General features: G+C 39.9%; 1 protein-coding gene across 2 annotated transcripts in view; it reads right to left on the bottom strand.

Annotated features, from left to right (window-relative positions):
• SLC30A6 (solute carrier family 30 member 6) overlaps positions 1 to 19955 on the bottom strand; it is a 65333-nt gene that overhangs the window by 29603 nt on the left and 15775 nt on the right. For both annotated transcript variants that reach the window (XM_017534843.1, XM_017534844.1), the window contains 4 exons: positions 14284 to 14349; positions 3259 to 3339; positions 2549 to 2584; positions 1515 to 1609 (listed from right to left, as the gene is read on the bottom strand). In XM_017534843.1, the coding sequence (XP_017390332.1) occupies positions 1515 to 1609; positions 2549 to 2584; positions 3259 to 3339; positions 14284 to 14349 (278 nt within the window). The remainder of the gene's footprint in view (positions 1 to 1514; positions 1610 to 2548; positions 2585 to 3258; positions 3340 to 14283; positions 14350 to 19955) is intronic.

Here is a 19955-nt window from a genome sequence, read left to right as displayed (position 1 = left end):
AAAAAAAAAAAAAAAAAAAAAGGAAAAGTTGGAAATGTGTAAAAGAATATTTTAAAATATTCGTAACAGAATAGTATCTAAGCATTCAAAAATCATTTGCATTCAAAGAGTAACTAATGAGAAGCAATACTCAAGACATAATGCTAATGAAAAAGCCACACATGGCCGGACACAGTGGCTCACACCTGTAATCCCAGCACTTTGGGAGGCCGAGGTGGGCAGATCATCTGAGGTCAGTAGTTCGAGACCAGACTGGTCAACATGGGGAAATCACGTCTCTACTAAAAATACAAAAATTTGCCAGGTGTGGTGTCACATGCCTGTAACCCCTTGAACCAAGGAGTCAGAGGTTGCAGTGAGCCAAGATCATGCCACTGCACTCCAGCTTGGGCAACAGAGTAAGATTCCATCCCATTCCTCCTGCCCCCAAAAAAGCCAGACATAAATTGTAATATATACAATTCTAAGTACATAAAATGATATGTACATGTACATATAAAAAGTGAAAGGAATAACGTGAAAATGTTAACATATTATCTGTGGGTCATAAGATTATCAACAGTCTTATTTCTTTCTTGTATGTTCCTGATCTTTACAGAGAAATAGTGTTTCTAAATTATTAAAACACTTAAAAATTTCTAGAGTGTTATAGTATTTTTATATATTATGAAAAGTTTTTTCAAGAAATTCTGGTGATCATAAGTATCATTATTTAATTTTCTAATTCATGCAGTAATTCTTTAACTCATACAAATATCTTCATAACATTCATGAAGTTGTTTACACTGGAATGGGCATTTAAGAAAACTTTCTTCTCTTGACTATCCTATTGTGAGATCTAAAAAGACCCTCACCTATCTGTGCTTCTCTATACTTCAAAGTGTGGGTGTGTGCACATATCCCACTTCTGTTTTTCACCTCACTTCTCCATCTATTAGTGGCTAACTCTTTTGTGGGTTAGTGGGATTTCAAAACACTGAAATTATAGAAAAATGACAATAATGTAGACTGCTAACATGAAAAACCAGTCTGATGTTGTAAACACTTCAAAAATAATATTTCAAAAAACATTAAGTTTTGGTACTTGCAAATATATATGCCCATCCACCATTGTCAAAGAGAAGTTCCTGGGAACTTATTTTATTAACAGAATACAATTATTTTCAATTAGCATATCAACTATTTTAAGTATACTGATACTTCTAAAATGCTTACAATAGACTTTTCTTAGACTATGCATTTAAAATCTCACGTTATTTGGCAAATGTAACTTTTCATCACACATGGTTTACTTTATAGGTCACTCCTGCCTGTCTTAAAATAATTTGTTATTCTAAAGCTTGAAGTAATGAGATTTTGTTTTATAATTTTCCACTTAAAACTTGAGAATATTCGGGCTAGTTCTCTCTTCTCTTCAGAATATACTTCCTCATTAATTTGAGTTAATGAAACAAAAGACTTGTTTTTATGAGAGATTAATGGATTTTTAAATTAATAGTAAATAAAAAACATACCTTCTGAGACATAAGCAAAAGGTTTATTCCGAATAGAAAGCATCGTGAACAGGTTGAAAGAAAGGGCCACAAAAGTACCAACTAGTAATCTTCCCCTAAAAAGAGCAACGATAACATTCACCTTTAATTTGTTCTTGGTATTATCACTATGTAATTTCAACACGTAGAGGGACTAAGAGATGTGAAGGTAAAGTGGTCTGCTTTAATGATTTGGTGTTTCCAGATACAGAATCTGAACTTGGTTTCTAGCCCCATCATCCATGTCCCATTTGCTGTTGCTCCATCTTACAAAGGATAAGAAAGGACTTTTAGCATTAACAATATCTGCCTATAGGTAAACACTGTTATAAATTTGTATATATGTTAAGGGTATTTGGTTTACAATATATTGGACAAGTCAGACTTTTTGGAATTAAACCAATAAAAATAGATAAGATCCATATAGTTGGCAACTATGTGGCTGAGAAATACAATTGTTTTTTCATATATATGATACATACAATTCTCTTTTCATATATATGTGAAAACCACATAGTTGCAGTATATATGAAACATATGTACATTTCTTTTTTTTTGGAGACAAGGTCTCATTCTGTTATCCGGGTTGGTCTTGAACTCCTGGGCTCAAGCTATCCTCCTGCCTTAGCCTCTTAAATCACTGGGATTACAGGTGTGAGCCCCCGAGCCTGGTCCAATTCTCTTTTCTATATGTGCTATGAAAAGATTTTGAAGGTCAAATTTGAAATTACAGAAGAATAGGGGAGCTGGCTTAGTGTGTTTCCTAGATCTGGAAACAGTAAGAAGCCTGAAGCCAAGATAGAAAGGCCTTCGTGTATCGTATAAAAGTATTTAGGACTTGGGAACTGTTAAGGATAAAAAATTGGAGTCTTGGGATTTGAGAATTTTGTTTGTGGAATACCAGCAAAAATGTATGTTGCCACAGTCTGAACTCTGACGCTGGCCTACTGTTTAATAATGCATCAATTAATTACTAAGAATCAATAGTAAAATATGTATCAAAAATAAAATCTCACGTGTGTATCTCAGGCTGCTCCAAAAAGCGTTCTGCACTAAAAGAAAGAAAAATGTTTTAAAAAAGTCCTACAAATTATAAAGTTAAAAAGACTTATCAAATATATCATTAACCCACCTTAAAGTTCACAAAATCTTTTAATATTATAACCAACTATTGACTATTAGCAGTGACGAGGCAAGAAGACTCGCAAAGAATTATCCTTTTTAGTTGTTTTTTTTTTTTTTTTCACAAATTATCTTTAATATGTGACGTGAATCTTATTTATTTATTTATTAAAAGACAGGGTTTCTCCATGTTGATCAGGTTGGTCTTGAACTCCTGATCTCAGGTGATCCACCTGCCTCGGCCTCCCAAAGTGCTGGAATTACAGGCATGAGCCACTGTGCCTGGCCATAATGTCAATCTTTCTCTGCCAAGTCTATTTCAATGAGTTTGTAATAAGCATCAAACATGCCTGACTGAATCTCTGTTTCATTCACAACCACTTCTGATTCAATTTAGTAGCATTAAGGAAGGATAGGGGTGAAAAAAGTGAAACAGGGGAAACAGGGGAAAAAGTCTGAAACATAACAAAACTATACTATCAAAACTCCAGCCCTGCTCATCTAAATTTGCATACCCTCAAAGCCAAATGTGTCTGAGAGGTTTGTTTCATGTTCCCAAAGGTGTCATAGGTGGGATTTAGAATAGTATCATATATGAATGTACCTTTCTTTTAATATAAAGAGAGCTCCCAACTGTGCCAAGACTGTGGAGGCAAATACAGCCAGGACTTCTAATCTTTCAAACCTGAAACCAGAACATTAATTAGATCATCACAATTCTTTCAATTCACAAACCAGTCTCTAGAACACATTTACATTCATCTATTTGCTCTCTTAATATACACATGTGCTGTCTACTATGAGCCAAACACTGTTAGAGCACATTATAGTTTCTAGCAGAATAGTAAACAATGAAAATCACAAATTCCAAAGAGTACCTATTTGTACAATTCCCAGGACCCAGAAGAGAGAGCACTTTCAGCTCCTGCCAGAGGCTTTCTCTTCTCAGAAAAACTTTAAAATAATTGAAAAAGAAAAAAAAGACAATCCCCAACACCCACTTATATAGTTATTTTTCTAGAAATAATCACAATTATAATAACATTTAATTGACTCACTGTGCATTAGACACCAGTCAAATTACTTAACATATTACCTCATCTAAACCTCCGAACCTCTTATTAGAATTACTTTATCTACTTTTTTCTTTTTTTTTTTTCGAAGAGATGGGGTTCTCACTATGTTTCCTGGGCTGGACCCTGAACTCCCTGGCTCAAGTAATCGTTCCAGTTCAGCCTCCTGAGTAGCTGGCACTATAGGCATGCGCCACCACACTTGGCTCACTTTTTTTTTTTTTCAGAGAAGAAATTTAGGACATAAAGAGGAAAGATAACTGTTTAGAGTCACACAGCTAGCAAGTGGAAGAGTAAGGTTTTCAAACTCAAACACTCTCACTCTGGAGCTCATATTTTAACCACTCATTATACTGCCTCTCATTTCTACACATAATTACAGCGAATTATGAGTATGTTTTATAACCCCTATCCCTAGACTATAAGCCAGAGGCCAGGAACTGCTGTCTTAGTTTTTCCTGCAACACATGGTCTAATGGCATTCAATATTTATGATAAGTATAAATGCTTAAAATTTCTCAAGAAAATAATCATGGAGGCACAGAAAAGATAAAAAATTAATTAAGGCTGTACATCACATTGTTATTTGTGAAGGAAAAATCCTGGCATCAACAATAGAACATTATATATTATTAAACAAAGAAATGTATTCACATGGAAAAAGGTAAGTGGAAAAAGGTAAGTGAAAAAAGCAGGTTATAAAGGAATATGAATTTTTTTTTCAGCTACTAGAAAAAATGAAAAAGAACAGGAAAAAACAGTATGCAAAAGCATTGATGTTATTTGTGGAAGTTAATAAGCTGATATTAAAATGCATATGGGCCATGGCGTGGTGACTCACAGCTGTAATCCCAGCACTTTGGGAGGCTGACGTGGCCATGGATCATGAGGTCAGGAGATCGAGGCCATCCCTAACATGGTGAAACTCTGTCTCTACTAAAAATACAAAAAATTAGCTGGGCATGGTGGCATGTGCCTGTAGTCCCAGCTACTTGGGAGGCTGAGGCAGGACAATCATTTGAACTCGGGAGGCAGAGGTTGCAGTGAGCCAAGATCATGCCACTGCACTCCAGCCCAGGTGACAGAGTGAGACTCCGTCTCAATAAATAAATAAATAAATAAAGTAAAATAAAATGCATATGGAACTGCAAAATGTGAAGGAAAGCAAAGATAATCCTGAAGAAGAACAAAGCTGGAAATGTTATACTACCGGATATCAATAGGTATTTCAAAGCTGTAATAATTAACATAGTATAGTACTAATGCAAGTATAGACAAACAAACTAAACTATACAGGAAAGAGAATCTAGAAACAGACCTACACATATATAGTCATCTGATTTGTGAAAAAGAAAAAAGTGGCACATAAAAGCAGTAAAGAAGAGCTGGGTGCAGTGGCTCACACATGCAATCCCAGCACTTTGTGAGGCTGAAGCAGGCAGATTCCTCGAGGCTAGGAGTGCAAGACCAGACTGGCCAACATGGCGAAACCCTGTCTCTACTAAAAATGCAAAAAATTAGCTGGGCGTGGTGGTGCGTGCCTATAAACCCAGCTGCTTAGGAGGCTGAGGCATGAGAATTGCTTGAGTCCAGGAGATGGAGGTTGCAGTGAGCCAAATTGCACCACTGCACTCCACCCTGAGCGACAGAATGAGACTCTGTAAGCAGTAAAGAAGGGTAATTTTTTCCCCCATAAATGGTGTTATATCAATTGAATATCTATATGGAAACAAATGTTTTTACCCCTGCTTCACACCATAATAAAAAATCTATCCCAACTGGATTGTAGGATTAAATATGAAAGATCAAACAGTAAGACTTCTAGGTGATAATAGTAAAGTATCTCTATGACCTGGGGGTAGGCCAAGATTTCTTAACAAGTACACAAAAGGACCAACCCCAAAGGATAAATTAAATAAACCACTAAAATTTAAAACTTTTTTTTTTTTTTTTTGAGATGGAGTCTTGCTCTGTTTCCCAGGCAGGAATGCACTACACGATCTCTGCTCATTGCAACCTTTGCTTCCCAGGCTCAAGCAATTCTCCTGCCTCTGCCTCCCAAATAGCTGGGATTACAAGTGTCCACTACCATGCCTGGATAATTTTTGTATTTTTAGTAAAGATGGGTTTTCACCATGTTGCCCAGGCTGGTTTCGAACTCCTGATCACAAATGATCTGTCTACCTCAGCTTCCCAAAGTGCTGGGATTACATGCGTGAGCCACCGCACCTGGCCATAAAATTTAAAACTTTTATTTATGGGAAGATACCATTTAAAGAAAGAAGGGCAACTAGGAGAAGAAGATACTTACATACAGAGAACAGTTACAGATTAATAAAGAAAAAGGAAAAATAGTTAAAAGATTTTAACAAGCATTTAAAAAAAGGTGATCTGGTTAATCAACATATGCAAAGGTGGTGAATTAGTCATAAGGAAAATAACTTTAAACCTCAATGAAATACCACTGCATACTCTCGAATGGTCTTTATAAAAAAGACAGTAACAGCTGGGCACGGTGGCTCCACACCTACTTGGGGTGTGAGAGGATCCCTTGAAGCCAGTTCAAGACCAGCCTGGGCAATATAGTGAGACCCTCGACTCCAAAAATATTTTAAAAATTAGCCAGGCATGGCAGGAAATGTCTTTAGTCCTAGCAACTCAAGAGGCTGAGGCAGGAGAGTCACTTGAGCCCAGGTGTTGAAGGCTGCAGTAAGCTATGATCATGCCACTGTACTCCAACATGGATGACAGAGTGAGACCCTGTCACAAAAAAAAAAAAAAAAAAAAAAAAAAAAAAAAAAAAAGGCAAGATACAGTGGCTCATGCCTGTAATCCCAGGACTTTGGGAGGCCAAGACAGGTGGATCACTTGAAGTCAGGAGTTTGAGACCAGCCTGGCCAACATGACAGAACCGTGTCTCTACTAAAAACACCAAAAAAAAAAAAAAAATGAGTCAGGCATGGTGGCTCAGGCATGGTGGCACATGCCTGTAGTCCCAGCTACTCAGGAGGCTAAAGCACAAGAATGGCTTGCACCTGGGAGGCAGGTGTTGCAGTGAGCCGAGGTTTCACCACTGCACTCTAGCCTGTGTGACTGAGCAAGACTCTGCCTTAAAAAAAAGACAATACCAACTGTTGGCAAGGACACGAAACAACTGCAACTCTCAAACACTACAAATGGGAGTATAAATTGGTAAAACTGCTCTGGAAAACAGTTTGGTATCTTATCTTGTAATAACGAACATGCAAATCCAAACTAATTCCACTCAAAGACACAAACCCAACATAAATGGGTACACATGTACACTAAAAGATATATACAAGAATGTTCAGAAGTAGTTTTATTTATAATAGCTTAATAAGTGAAAGTCATCTAAATGTCCTTAACAATTAAGCAATTTATAATATATTCATATAATGGTATATGAGAACAATGAACAAGAATGAACTGCTACAAGATAGTACCTAATATATTCCATCTATAGGATATTCAGAAACAGGCAAAACTAATATGCAATGTTAGATGTCAGAATACTGGTTACTTTTGGTAGGGTCTGAATGGACATGAAAGGAGGTTTTGAGGGACTTGTAATGTTTTACTTTTTTTTTTTTCCTAATAACTTCTCTGAGCTAAGTAATGTTTTATATCATGATCCAGACAGTAGTTACACAAATGTATTCTTTCTTAAAATTCATCAAATTGCACAAATATATTACAGAAAATAAGACAGGATCCCTACTTCCATGAAATTTACCTTTTATTTTTTTTTTGAGATGGAGGATGGAGTGCAGTGGTGCAATCTTGGCTCATTAGAGCCTCTGCCTCCCAGTCTCAAGTGATTCTCCTGCCTTAGCCTCAAAGTAGGTGGGACTACAGGCTCGAACCATCATGTCCAGCTAATTTTTGTATTTTTAGTAGAGATGGGGTTTCACCATGTTGGCCAGACTGGTCTTGAACTCCTAACCTCAGGTAATCCTCCCATCTTGGCCTCCCAAAGTGCTGGGATTACAGGCATAAGCCTGAAATTTACATTTTAAAGGATAGTAACAGAAAAACAAATACCTTGTTTGGTAAATTCTGTACAGAGAATTATAGTAATCTGATTCAACAAGAGATTAACCAGATGACTATTTTAGATTGGGCCATTCAGTCACTTAACAGCAATTAGCATTTAGTGAAATTAAGCTATTAATAACACAATAAAGCCAGCCTTGCAAAGATCAGGTGAAGAGCATTTCCGGTAAAGCTTATACAAAGGCCCTAAAATGGAACAGAAAGAAAGTCAGTTTCCTATAGATGGCATGAGAGGAGTAAGTTGAAGAAAAGTAGGCAGGGTCCTGATCATATCAAGACTTTGTAAATTAGAAAAAGGAGTTAGAATTTTATTCTAAGTATTATGGGAAACAACTGGATGGTTTTGAGGGAAGAGTGATAATACAATATAGATATAAAAAGAAAAATACTGGCTGCAAATGAAAGTAGCTTTGTCTGGGATGGTAGTAGTGGAGATAGAAATGGGATTGCGGGTTAATTCTGGATGTGTCTGTAGGTTACCTTGACATAATTAATCTGCTGATAGATTAGATGTGGGTGATGAGAGATAGTAATCGAGAGAAATTTCCAGAATGTTCTGTTTGAGCAACAGAGTGCTGATGGTATTTACTGAGATGGGGAAAACTATAAAGGAACAGGCTTTTAGGGGAAGAAACCAAGAATTTCTTCCTAAGTTTAAGACATCAATTAGACATCCATGTGAAGCTGTCAAGAAGGTAGTCTGAAATTCTACATAGTTCTCAGGTCTGAGAACTGGATCTTGAAGTCTCTAGACATATGTAACACTTCAGCTATGTGACTGATTGCAATTATGTTTGAGTGTTTCTTTCTTTCTTTCTTTCTTTCTTTTTTTTTTTTTTAATAGAGACAGGGTTTCACCATGTTGGTCAGGCTGCTCTTGAACTCCCGACCTCAGGTGATCCGCCTGCCTCAGCCTCCCAAAGTGTTGGGATTACAGGTGTGAGCCACCGCGTCCGGCCTATTTATTTATTTTACTTTAGGTACAAACTGTACCTGCCATTTCTCCCATGTTACCTCTCCCCACCTTCCCCTCCTAAGTGTTTATTTCTTTTTTCTTGTTTTCCCAAATCCAAATAGACATAATTTCTTGTTTGTTTTAGATAGTTTGTTTTAGATAAATGAGCTTTACTCCACCACCATATGATTTGACATACACCTATACCTGCCTGTGAGCACAAAGAATCAGGTAGACCTGAACTCAAATCTTTACTGGAAAACTTTCAAATGAAGGAATCTGCATTCTACATCCAACATCATCAGGACCATTTTTAAGACAAGCGTCAGAGGCCAAACCCAGTTTACCTAGGATCTCCCCAGCACAGCTCAGAAAGCCAGGAAAGGAGCCTAGCTTCAGGCCAGGGAACCTGATCTAAGTAGCAGCTGCCTGCCCTTCTCAACCCCACCCCAAGCAGGGGCTGTGCAGAGAGGAAGGAAGCCAGGGCTGACAGTGCCATCCACATGATGGAGGCTACTTGCCTGCCTTCATGAACGGACTGAAAGCACAGGATCCTTCGTGTCCAGGCAGCTCCCCCTCCCCATGGGGATGAGCAAACCCTTTGCAGGATGTCCTGAGAGAACCTTTGCAGTGTGTTCCCAGCATTCTGGAGCCAGCCCAGCTTCTCCTGCATGGGCCCAGGACTCTCATCAGCTAGCTCTGGCTAACATCCATATCCCATAAAACCTCTCTGCTCTGCAATTTACCAAACCACAGAGTCAGAATTCACCATCAGGGGAGAGAGGCTGAAGGAGATATGCTCCTCCAGTATAGAGGGTTTCCAGAACATAGGCAAAGGGGGCAGCATGTCCTGCCAGCTGACCACACCAGAGGCCTTACCCAGAACACTTGAGCTTCTGGTGTGTGGTATCCACTGTGCACCGGCCAGGAGAGGAAGAGGCCACAGCCTCCCACAACCTGCTCCTCCTGCCTCTGTCTGTCCCACCCGGCCCTTTCTATTGCTTTCTTTCCCCTTTCTGTTATTGAAGATGCTTATGTTATATATTAATATATATACAATTCCCCAAATAGGTAGAAACTTTTCCATCACCAGATATTTGTCCTCTTAGCCAACCCCAACCAGACTTAGGATACATGCAATGAAAAAAACCCACAGAGAAGGCAAAAGGCCAGTTAGACCGAGGTGCTGTTAATATCTGTGTTGCAAGTTACTTTACCCAGTCTGGCTCTCCATTTCCTCATCTGTAAAACGAAGGAGTTGAGCCAGATGAGTCTTCGGGTCTCTGCCCATTCCACAGTTCCACAACATACAACACTTTCTCCTTTCAGTGTTTTCCAGAACCCTAGTTCAGAACTCTGTATGGCCCCATCTGTTCAGTGACATCACTCCCTGCCCCAAACATAATGTCATCAATTCTTACTCGGGAATCGGAGATGGCCCGGGAAACACTTCGTCTTTCAAAACTGTCTGCAGTGGGTCCAGGTTCTAGTTTGTTACAGGTGTGTCCTGCATCTGCAACCTTGGGCACCACTGATAGGAACTGAAATGTGATGCTTCTTCTAAAGTCCAGGGTTGGAAACGCGCCTGCTTGGGTCTCAGAGCAGAGAGTGCCATCTGTTGAATGCAGTGCCAAGCTCAACCGAAGACTAAAACTGAGAATCCTTAAAACTTAGCATAGTGCTTGGAGGGGTTCCTCTGCTTCTCCACATCCACTACGGTGGCATCTTGCACGCAGTAGGCGACCATCTTCCCCCACAAAGCGAGTGGCGCCCCCGGCGGCGTCACCTTCTCATCCCGGAGCCCGGCCCCTTCTCCAGCTGCCTGGGTCCCGGGGCCGCCCGCCACCCCGGCCCGGCGCGCTGACTGCTGCCTGGACTCCCGACACCCACAGGTCGGGTCCCGGGGAACTGGGGAGAGTCCCGGAGGGCGCAGGGGCTCCGTGCGCCCAGGGCAGCTCCCTGCCGGCCTGCCGCGCGCCCCTTCCCTCCCACGCGGCCGCCGCGCTCTGCTCACCCGCTCGCTCTCTCCACGGCACCCAAGTGTTTATTTCTTAACTGTTCCTTCCTTTCCTGTTCACTCTAAGCAAGTGAGCCAAAATGAGAGCTGTCATGTAACCTTACCTCCTGTCCACAGCAACTGATCTACAGAGGCTGATGTCTGTTCCAAGCTGGACCAAGCAACAGTTCTTTCTCATAATTTTCTAAACTAGGCAGTATTTATTTTCCAGAAATACTCTAGTTAGCTCTGTATTGCCTACTGTAAGTATTATTTTAACAGTCGTAATTTATTATTTCCTCTCTAGGATGAAGGTGAGAAGGTGTGAATTAAGGTCTTGCTAGGAGTAATCATTCCAGGTTGGTGGAGAAAAGTGATCTGAGAGACTGAACATGATATAAAGAGAAAAGTAGCCCTGGGATGTAAAAAAATGACAATGTCCTCAGTGGTCTAGTAACTGCGTCAGTTACTGTCTTCCCACAGTGGTTTGGTTACATAAATTGTAGGAGTCCTCCCATTTCCCCCCAAACTCACTTTTCTTTCCTTTTTTTTGAGATAGAGTCTGGCTCTGTTGTCCAGGTAGGAGTGTAGCGGCAGCATCTCAGCACACTGCAACCTCTGCCTCCCAGGTTCAAGCCATCTTCCCAGTTCAGTCTCCTCAGTAGCTGGGAATGCAAGCATGCACCACCATGCCCAGCTAATTTTTGTATTTTTTGTAGAGAGGAGGTCTCGCTCTTTGCTTAGGATAGTCTCAAACCACGGAGCTCAAGTGATCACCCACCTGGGGGCCCCAAGTGCTGGGATTACAGGCCAGGTGTGAGCCACTACACACAACTCCCCAAACCAACTTTTTTTTGGGGGGGAGGGGGCAGAGTTCTGCTCCATTGCCTAGGCTGGAGTGCAATGGCATGATCTTGGCCCACTGCAACCTGTGCCTCCCGAGTTCAAATGATTCTCCTGCCTCAGCCTCCCAAGAAGCTGGGATTACAGGTGCTCATCCCCATGCCCAGCTAATTTCTTTTTTTTTTTGTATTTTTAGTAGAGATGGGATTTCGCCATGTTGGCCAGCCTGGTCTCGAACTCCTGACGTCAGGTGATTCACCTGCCTTGGCCTCCCAAAACACTGGAATTACAGGCATGAGCCACTGCACCAGGCCCCAAACTAATTTGTTAGATTTCTGTCACCTGCAGTGACAGATTTCCTTATATGGATATATCTATCTGTACCTTACAATTGATTATCATAGTGATAATGCAACTCTTATGAATTTCAGTGACACAGGCCAGGCACAGCACTTTGAGGCCAGGAGCTGGAGACCAGCTTGGCTAACATGGCGAAACCCCATCTCTACTAAAAATATAAAAATTAGCTGAGTGTGGTGGTACACACCTGTAATCTCAGCTATTCCAGAGGCTGAAGCATGAGAATCACTTGAACTCGGTAGGCAGAGATTGCAGTGAGCCAAGGTCACATGACTGCACTTCAGACTGGGCAACACAGCAAAACTCTGCAAAGAAAAAAAAAAAAAAAAGGCGGGGTGTGGGGGCTCACACCTGTAATCCCAGCATTTTGGGAGGCCGAGGTGGGCAGATCATTTGAGGTCACGAGTTCAAGACCAGCCTGGCCAACATGGTGAAACCCCATCTCTACTAAAAATATAAAAAGAAACTTGGCCAGGCGTGGTGGCATGTGCCTGTAATCCCAACTACTTGGGAGGTTGAGGCAGAAGAATCACTGGAGCCCAGGAGGTGGAGCTTGCAGTAAGCCCAGATCATGCCACTGCACTCCAGCCTGGTGATAAATAAATAAAATAAAAAATAATTTCTAAAAATTCATTTTGATGTATGATTTCATTTATGAAAAATCCTTATTTTGCATTAAAATTTTAGGTTTACTTATTTCCATTGTTTAAATAAATAAAACCTAATTTTGTTCAAAAGAATATAGTCCCAATGAATGGTACGGTGGAAAAGAAGAGTAAGTTTGGTCCAAAAGTTTCTTTACTAAAGTAAACATCCTTGGTTGATATGTCTCTTCAGATAAAAAATAATAATAACAAAGTAAAATTCTTTCAAGTTGTTTCCTAGAATCTAAAAGGAAGTAATGTTTAAATACATTTTTCAACCTTTAATAAAAAAGAGTATTTCCTTTAAACTTTCACTAATTTTTTTTTTTGAGACACGGTTTTACTCTTGTCACCTGTTATGCAGTGATGCAATTAGAGCTCACTGCAGCCTCAAACTCCTGGGCTTTAGCAACCCTCCTTCCTCAGCCTCCCAAGCAGCTGGGACCACAGGTGTCCACCATCATGTCTAGCTAATTTTTAAAAATTTTTTGTAGCAACAGGTCTCACTATGTTGCCCAGGCTGGTCTCTAACTCAAGCAATCCTCCCACCTTGGCCTACTACAGTGCTAGGATTATAGACATGAGCCATGCCTGGCCTCAGTAATTTTTTAAATTATGGAAACGAATCTCAAATTATTTGTTAATCCATTGCTATCACAAATCCAAAGTTTTAGATAAAAATCCATCTTTATCAATGTCTAGTATTAAACTATGTCACATTTATTTAATATCTAGAAGATACACTAGCATGAAAATCCTTTGTACTTGCTCTAGCTAAAACAAATTCCCAAATAAATTCCGAAAATATTAAAGAACTTAATGTGAACCTTTTTAAAATATTTGTTTTATAAAATACAAAAAACCTAATGTGAACATTTTATTTTAATATGATTAATACTTTAAATATTTATGTTTCTTGGAAGATGCTTTTCTATTTTCTTTTCTTTTTTTATTTTTATTTTTATTTTTTTTTGAGACGGAGTTTCGCTCATGCTACCCAGGCTGGAGTGTAATGGCGCGATCTCAGCTCACCGCAACCTCCGCCTCCTGGGTTCAGGCAATTCTCCTGCCTCAGCCTCCTGAGTAGCTGGGATTACAGGCATGCACCATCATGCCCAGCTGATTTTTTGTATTTTTAGTAGAGACGGGGTTTCACCGTGTTGACCAGGATGGTCTTGATCTCTTGGCCTCGTGATCCACCCGCCTCGGCCTCCCAAAGTGCTGGGATTACAGGCGTGAGCCACCGCGCCCGGCCTTATTTTTTGAGATGGAGTCTTGCTCTGTCGCCCAGGCTGGAGTGCAGTGCATGATCTCAGCTTACTGCAACCTCCATCTCCTGGGTTCAAGTGATTCTCCTGCCTCAGACTCCCAAGTAGCTGGGATTACAGGTGCACACCACCACACCTGGCTATTTTTTGTATTTTTAGTAGAGATGGGATTTTGCCATGATGAGCAGGCTGGTCTTGAACTCCTAACTTCAGGTGATCTGCCTGCCTCGGCCTCCCAAAATGCTGGATTACAGGCATGAGCCACTGGGCCCAGTCTATCTATTTTCACTGTCTGATCATCATTTCACTAAGTAGGCAGCATTTACTTCCCAAAAAACTCTAGCTAGCTCTTTATTGTCTACTATAAATATTTTAGTAGTCATAAGTTAGCAGAAAATAAAATAATTTGAACTTACCCAAATGAATAGACAGGGCTGGGTGTCCTCATTGTTACCCAGTAACTTATTAAACATGTCATTAAACTAAGTAAAAAGAAAAATAAATTTAGCATTAGAACTAGAAGAGAACATATGAAGAGAAATTAAGTTTTCAGAATTTCTAAGTGGTTGAAAGTTATCCGTGTCTGAACAGACTAAATTAATAATAAATTATACTAATAATGTATTAAGATAAATAAACAATTCTACTAATTTACCACTAATGACAGTGAACATCTGAACATGTGATATACTTGGAAGATTTTAACATGTGAAGGAACAGAATGAAGTTATAATACATCAAGTCAGTTAAGTAGAACCTACTCATACTTCCACTACACAATGTTATCTACCCTAACTGGTTTCCGTAACTGAAAATGCTAAAAAATGACACATGATAAATTTTAACTTTGATATGCTTCATTTCATCTTTTTTAAAAGTTAAACTAAATATTAATAATACCTTGACAACCTTCTGAATGAGATAAAATTATGTTCATTTTCTAAGTCTAGTACAGATTCACTCTAAAACAAGTTACTAAAGTATGAAATTAGGTAACAACTATCTGTGTTAGACTCAATTAAATATGTTAGTCACCTGATTAATAAAATAAAGTCTTTTTTTTTTTTTTTTTGAGACAGAGTCTTGCTCTATTGCCCAGGGTGGAGTGCAGTGGTACCATCTCAGCTCACTGCAACCTCTGCCTCCTGGGTTCAAGTGATTCTCCTGCCTCAGCCTCCTGAGTGGCTGGGATTACAGATGTGCGCCACCACACCCAGCTAGTTTTTGTATTTTTTTTTAGTAGAGATGGGGTTTTTGCCATGTTGGCCAGGCTGGTCTCGAACTCCTGGCCTTGAGTGATCCACCTGCCTTGGCCACCCAAAGTGCTGGGATTACAGGCGTGAGCCACTGTTCCTGGCCGAAAAGACATCCTTATAATATACTCCTATCTCATGGATCTTGAAGACATCAAAGTATTTTCTAATCCTTAAATAGAAATATGAAAAAATCCAGAAAACAGGGAGTCAACAGTCCGTCTCCCTAGCTCACAATTCCTCAATTCTCAGTTATTAACGATCCTTCATTTCTTTCTCCAAATATACACTTACAGAGGGAACTAGTATGTTCTTAACATGACTGCATGGTCATGTTCAGTGTCCTTGACCACAGCTGACTCATCCACAGATAGGTACCTGAATCTAGGTTGGCTTTTAATGGATGGATAATTTTTGAAATTGCATTAGATAAAGCCAGTCAAATGAGTTTCTGCAGTCAGAAATATACAATTAGGCTGGGGGTGGTGGTTCATGCCTGTAATCTTAGCACTTTGGGAGGTCATGGCAGGCAGATCACTTGAGAGCCCAGGAATTCAAGACCAGCCCTCAGAAACATGTCGAGACTCTGTCACCACAAAAATATACAAAAATTAGCCCGGTGTGGTGGTGAGTGACTGTAGTCCCTGCTACCCCAGAGGATCAGGTAGGAGGATCGCCTGAGCCCAGGAGATTGCAGCTGCAGTGAGCCGTGACTGCATCACTGTATTCTTAGCCTGGGTAACAGAATGATACCTTGTCTCAAAAAAAAAAGTCTCTGAAACTTTTACTATAGTTTACCACTTTTAAGAAGTACATATTTTCACCGGGCGTGGTGACTCACACCTGTAATCCAAGCACTTTGGAAGCCAAGGTGGGCGGATCACCTGAAGTCAGGAGTTCAAGACCAGCCTGACCAACATGGTGAAACCTCATCTTAAAAAAAAAAAAAAGAAGCACATATTTTCATATCTTAATAATCCTAAAATCAGGGTTAGTCTCACAACTTACAGTGCATCACAGCTGAATTAGTAGCATTTTTCTTGGGGATACATAAAATAAATATTTGTCTTATAACTTGTTATCTAATGTTTGATGCAATATGGTATACTGATCAAATATACTTCCCATTAGTACAAAAATCTAAAAAACAGCATCCATTTATTAATAAATCATTCAATATGTTTTATTTTATTTATAGGTACAAATCATTTTAATTTCCATAGTTTAATAATACTACTTTGTTACTAATGTTCTTCATTAAAATATATTTCTACAGCTCTTTGTAAAACAGTAGCATTTTTAACACTTAATACTCAAAAAATCAGATATCCACTTTATTCTGTTTGGATACTAGTGAAGCTCTAAATGACCCTAAATCACACCTTTCTTCTGAAACATTATATATCTAACTAATTTATATGGCAGATTATGAGCCTCTAAAGAAATAAATTTCTTCAAATTAAGTGAAAAGATTTTACTTATGAACCTTAAGACATTAGGGAAACAGTATTATTTTTAAAATTGTACTATTTTTATTACTATTAGTTTGCTATTATCAAATATAGTTGATAACATTAATAACTTTCCCAAAATTTTAAACGTATGTGTGAGCTGAGCACAGTGGTTCACGCCTGTAATCCCAGAACTTTGGGAGGTCGAGGCAGGTGGACCACCTGAGGTCAGGAGTTCGAGACCAGCCTGGCCAACATAGTGAAACCCCAGCTTTACCAAAAATACAAAAATTAGCCAGGCGTGGTGGTGGGTGCCTGTAATCCCAGCTACTCAGGAGGCAAAGGCAAGAGAATCACTTGAGCCCCGGAGGTGGAGGCTGCATGCAGTGAGCTGAGATCGTGCCACTGCACTCCAGCTTAGACGACAAAGCAAGACCCTATCTCAAAAATAAATAAAATAAAATGTATGTATATATCTATCTATTTTTGAAACAGGGTCTCTCCTTTCCTTTTATTTTTATTTATTTATTTATTTACATTTGAGACAGGGTATCATTCTGTCACCAAGACCCAAGACTGGAGTACAGTGGTGCAATCATAGATCTCTGCAACCTTGACTTCTTGGGCTCAAGTGATCCTACTGCCCCAACTCTCCTGAGTAGCTGGAATTACATGTTTGGTTAATTTTTAAAAATTTTTTGTAGAGAAGAGGTAGGTTTCATTGTATTGCCAAGGCTGGTCTTGAACTCCTGGGTTCAAGCGTTCTGTTCACCTTGGCCTCTCAAAGTGCTGGGATAACAGGCATGAGCCACTGTGCCTGGTCTGTAGGGTCTCTCTCTGTCACTAAGGCTGGAATACAGTGGCAAGATCATAGCTCACTGCAACCTCAAAATCCTCGGCTCAAATGTCCTCCTGCCTTAGTCTCCTAAAGCACTGGGATTATAGGCATGAGCCACTACTCTTGGTTATAACATATTTTAAACTGCTTTTATTTTTAAATTGGCATTTTATTTATATAATTAAAATTTACAAAAAAAAGATATATAGTGTAAAGATTCTAAACTTAAAAAAAAAAAAGATTCTAAACTTGTCTCCCTTCCAGTCTTCCTCCTCAAAGACACCTATTATTATCAGTTTGTCTATCTTTCCTATGTATATTTATGCAAATACAAGCAAATGAGTATAGTGTATAGATGTGTATATATGTGTGTATTCCTATTCTTTCCTCCTTTTTAATACAAATTGTGGCATACTATATACACTGTTGAGTATCTTGCTTTTTCCCCTCATGAGGACCTCTAAACCATAAAATGCTTTGACTTTATGTTTAAGGCTACATAATATTTAATTACATAGACAACTGGGTTCCCTATGCCCAGTAGGATCAGTTTCATCTGTTGCTAGAAATGTAAATTCTTGGGTCCAACCCTAGGTCTCCTGTATCAGAAACTCTGGAAATGAAACAATATGTATTTTAACAAGACCTTCCAAGTAATTCTGATGTATGGTCAAGTTTGAGAATTCTATGGCATATATGTGCCATAAATATGGGGTATACATGCCCCATAATTTATTTCATCATTCACATACTGATTTCCAATCTTTTGTACTGAATAACCTCATACATAAGTCATTTTTAACCACAAAAATATATGTATACTATAAGTTACTAGAAAAGGAACTGCTATTTTTAAGGTTATGGGTATTTACAAATTTAATCGATATTGCCAAACTGACCTCAAGGTGCTGCACCAATTTATATTCCCAACAACAATGTATAAAAGTGCCTGTTTCCATCTGGGCCTCACACCTCTAATACCAGCACTCTGGGAGGCCGAGGTGGGCAGATCATGAGGTCAAGAGATTGAGACCATCCTGGCCAACATGGTGAAACCCTGTCTCTACTAAAAACAGAAAAATTAGCCAGGTGTGGTGGTGCATGCCCATAGTCCCAGTTACTCAGGAGGCTGAGACAGGAGAATCGCGTGAGCCCAGGAGGCGGAGGTTGCAGTGGGCTGAGATGGCACCACTGCACTCCAGCCTGGCGACAGAGCAAGACTCCAGCTCAAAAAAAAAAAAAAAAGTGCCTATTTCCAGCTGGTAGAGGTAGCTCACGCTTGTAATTCCAACACTTTGGGAGGCCAAAGCAGGATCACTTGAGCCCAGAAATTTGAGACCCACCTGGGCAACATAGGAAGACCGCATTTTTACAAAATATCAAAAAATTAGGCAGGTGTGGTGGCACATGCCTGTGGTACCACCTACTCAGGAGGCTGAGATGGGAGGATCATTTGAGCTCAGAAGGTAAAGGCTGAGGCTGCAGTGAGCCAGGTCAAGCCACTGCACTCCAGCCTAAAAAAAATGCTTGCTTAGCCAAAACAATTTTGAAAAAGAACAAAGCTGGAATATTCATACTTTCTAATTTCAAAACTTACTACAGAGCTGCAGTAATCAAGACTGATGGTACTGGCATAAAGGACAGACATACAGATCAATGGGACAGACCAAGAATAAACGTTCACATTTATAGTGAACTGATGTTTTTGTTGTTTTGTTTTTTGAGATGGAGTCTTGCTCTGTTGCCCAGGCTGGAGTGCAGTAGTGCAAATCTCAGCTCACTGCAACCTCTGCCTCCTGGGTTCAAGCGATTCTTTTGCCTCAGCCTCCTGGGTAGCTGGGACTACAGGTTATGTCACCATGCCCAGCTAACTTTTATATTTTAGTAGAGATGGGGTTTCATCACATTAGTCAGGCTGGTCTCAAAATCTTGACCTCAGGTGATCCACCAGCCTTGGCCTCCCAAAGTTTGGGATTACAGGTGTGAGCCACCACACTTGGCTTGTGAACTGGTTTTTGACAAAGGTACCAGGACAATTCAATAGGGAAAGTAAATCTTTCAACAAATGATGATGGGACAACTGGTTATCTACATGCAAAAGAATGAATCTGAACCCCCGATCTCACACCATATACAAAAATTAACACAAAATGGATCAAAAGGCACAGTGGCTCAAGCCCATAATCCCAGCACTTTGGGCGGCTGAGGCAGGATAATCACTTGAACCCAGGAGGCAGAGGTTGCTGTGAGCCAAGATCATGCCAATGCATTCCAGCCTGGGCAACAGAGCAAGACTCCATCTTAAGAAAAAAAAAAATCAAAGACCTAATTATAAGAGGAAAAACTATAAAACTCTTAGAAGAAAACATACCTATTGGTCAGGCACAGTAGCTCACGCCTGTTATCCGAACACTTTGGGAGGCCAAGGCAGGTGGATCACTTGAGGTCAGGTGTTTGAGACCAGCCTGGCCAACATGGTGAAACCCCGTCTCTACTAAAAATACAAAAAATTAGCTGGGCATGGCAGCGCGTGCCTGTAATCCCAG

The sequence above is a fragment of the Cebus imitator genome, unplaced genomic scaffold (genome assembly GCF_001604975.1).
Source record: "Cebus imitator isolate Cc_AM_T3 unplaced genomic scaffold, Cebus_imitator-1.0 Scaffold88, whole genome shotgun sequence".
Taxonomy (NCBI): domain Eukaryota; kingdom Metazoa; phylum Chordata; class Mammalia; order Primates; family Cebidae; genus Cebus; species Cebus imitator.
The sequence above is the reverse complement of the archived record's forward strand: the minus strand, read 5'-3'. Positions and strand labels throughout refer to the sequence as shown.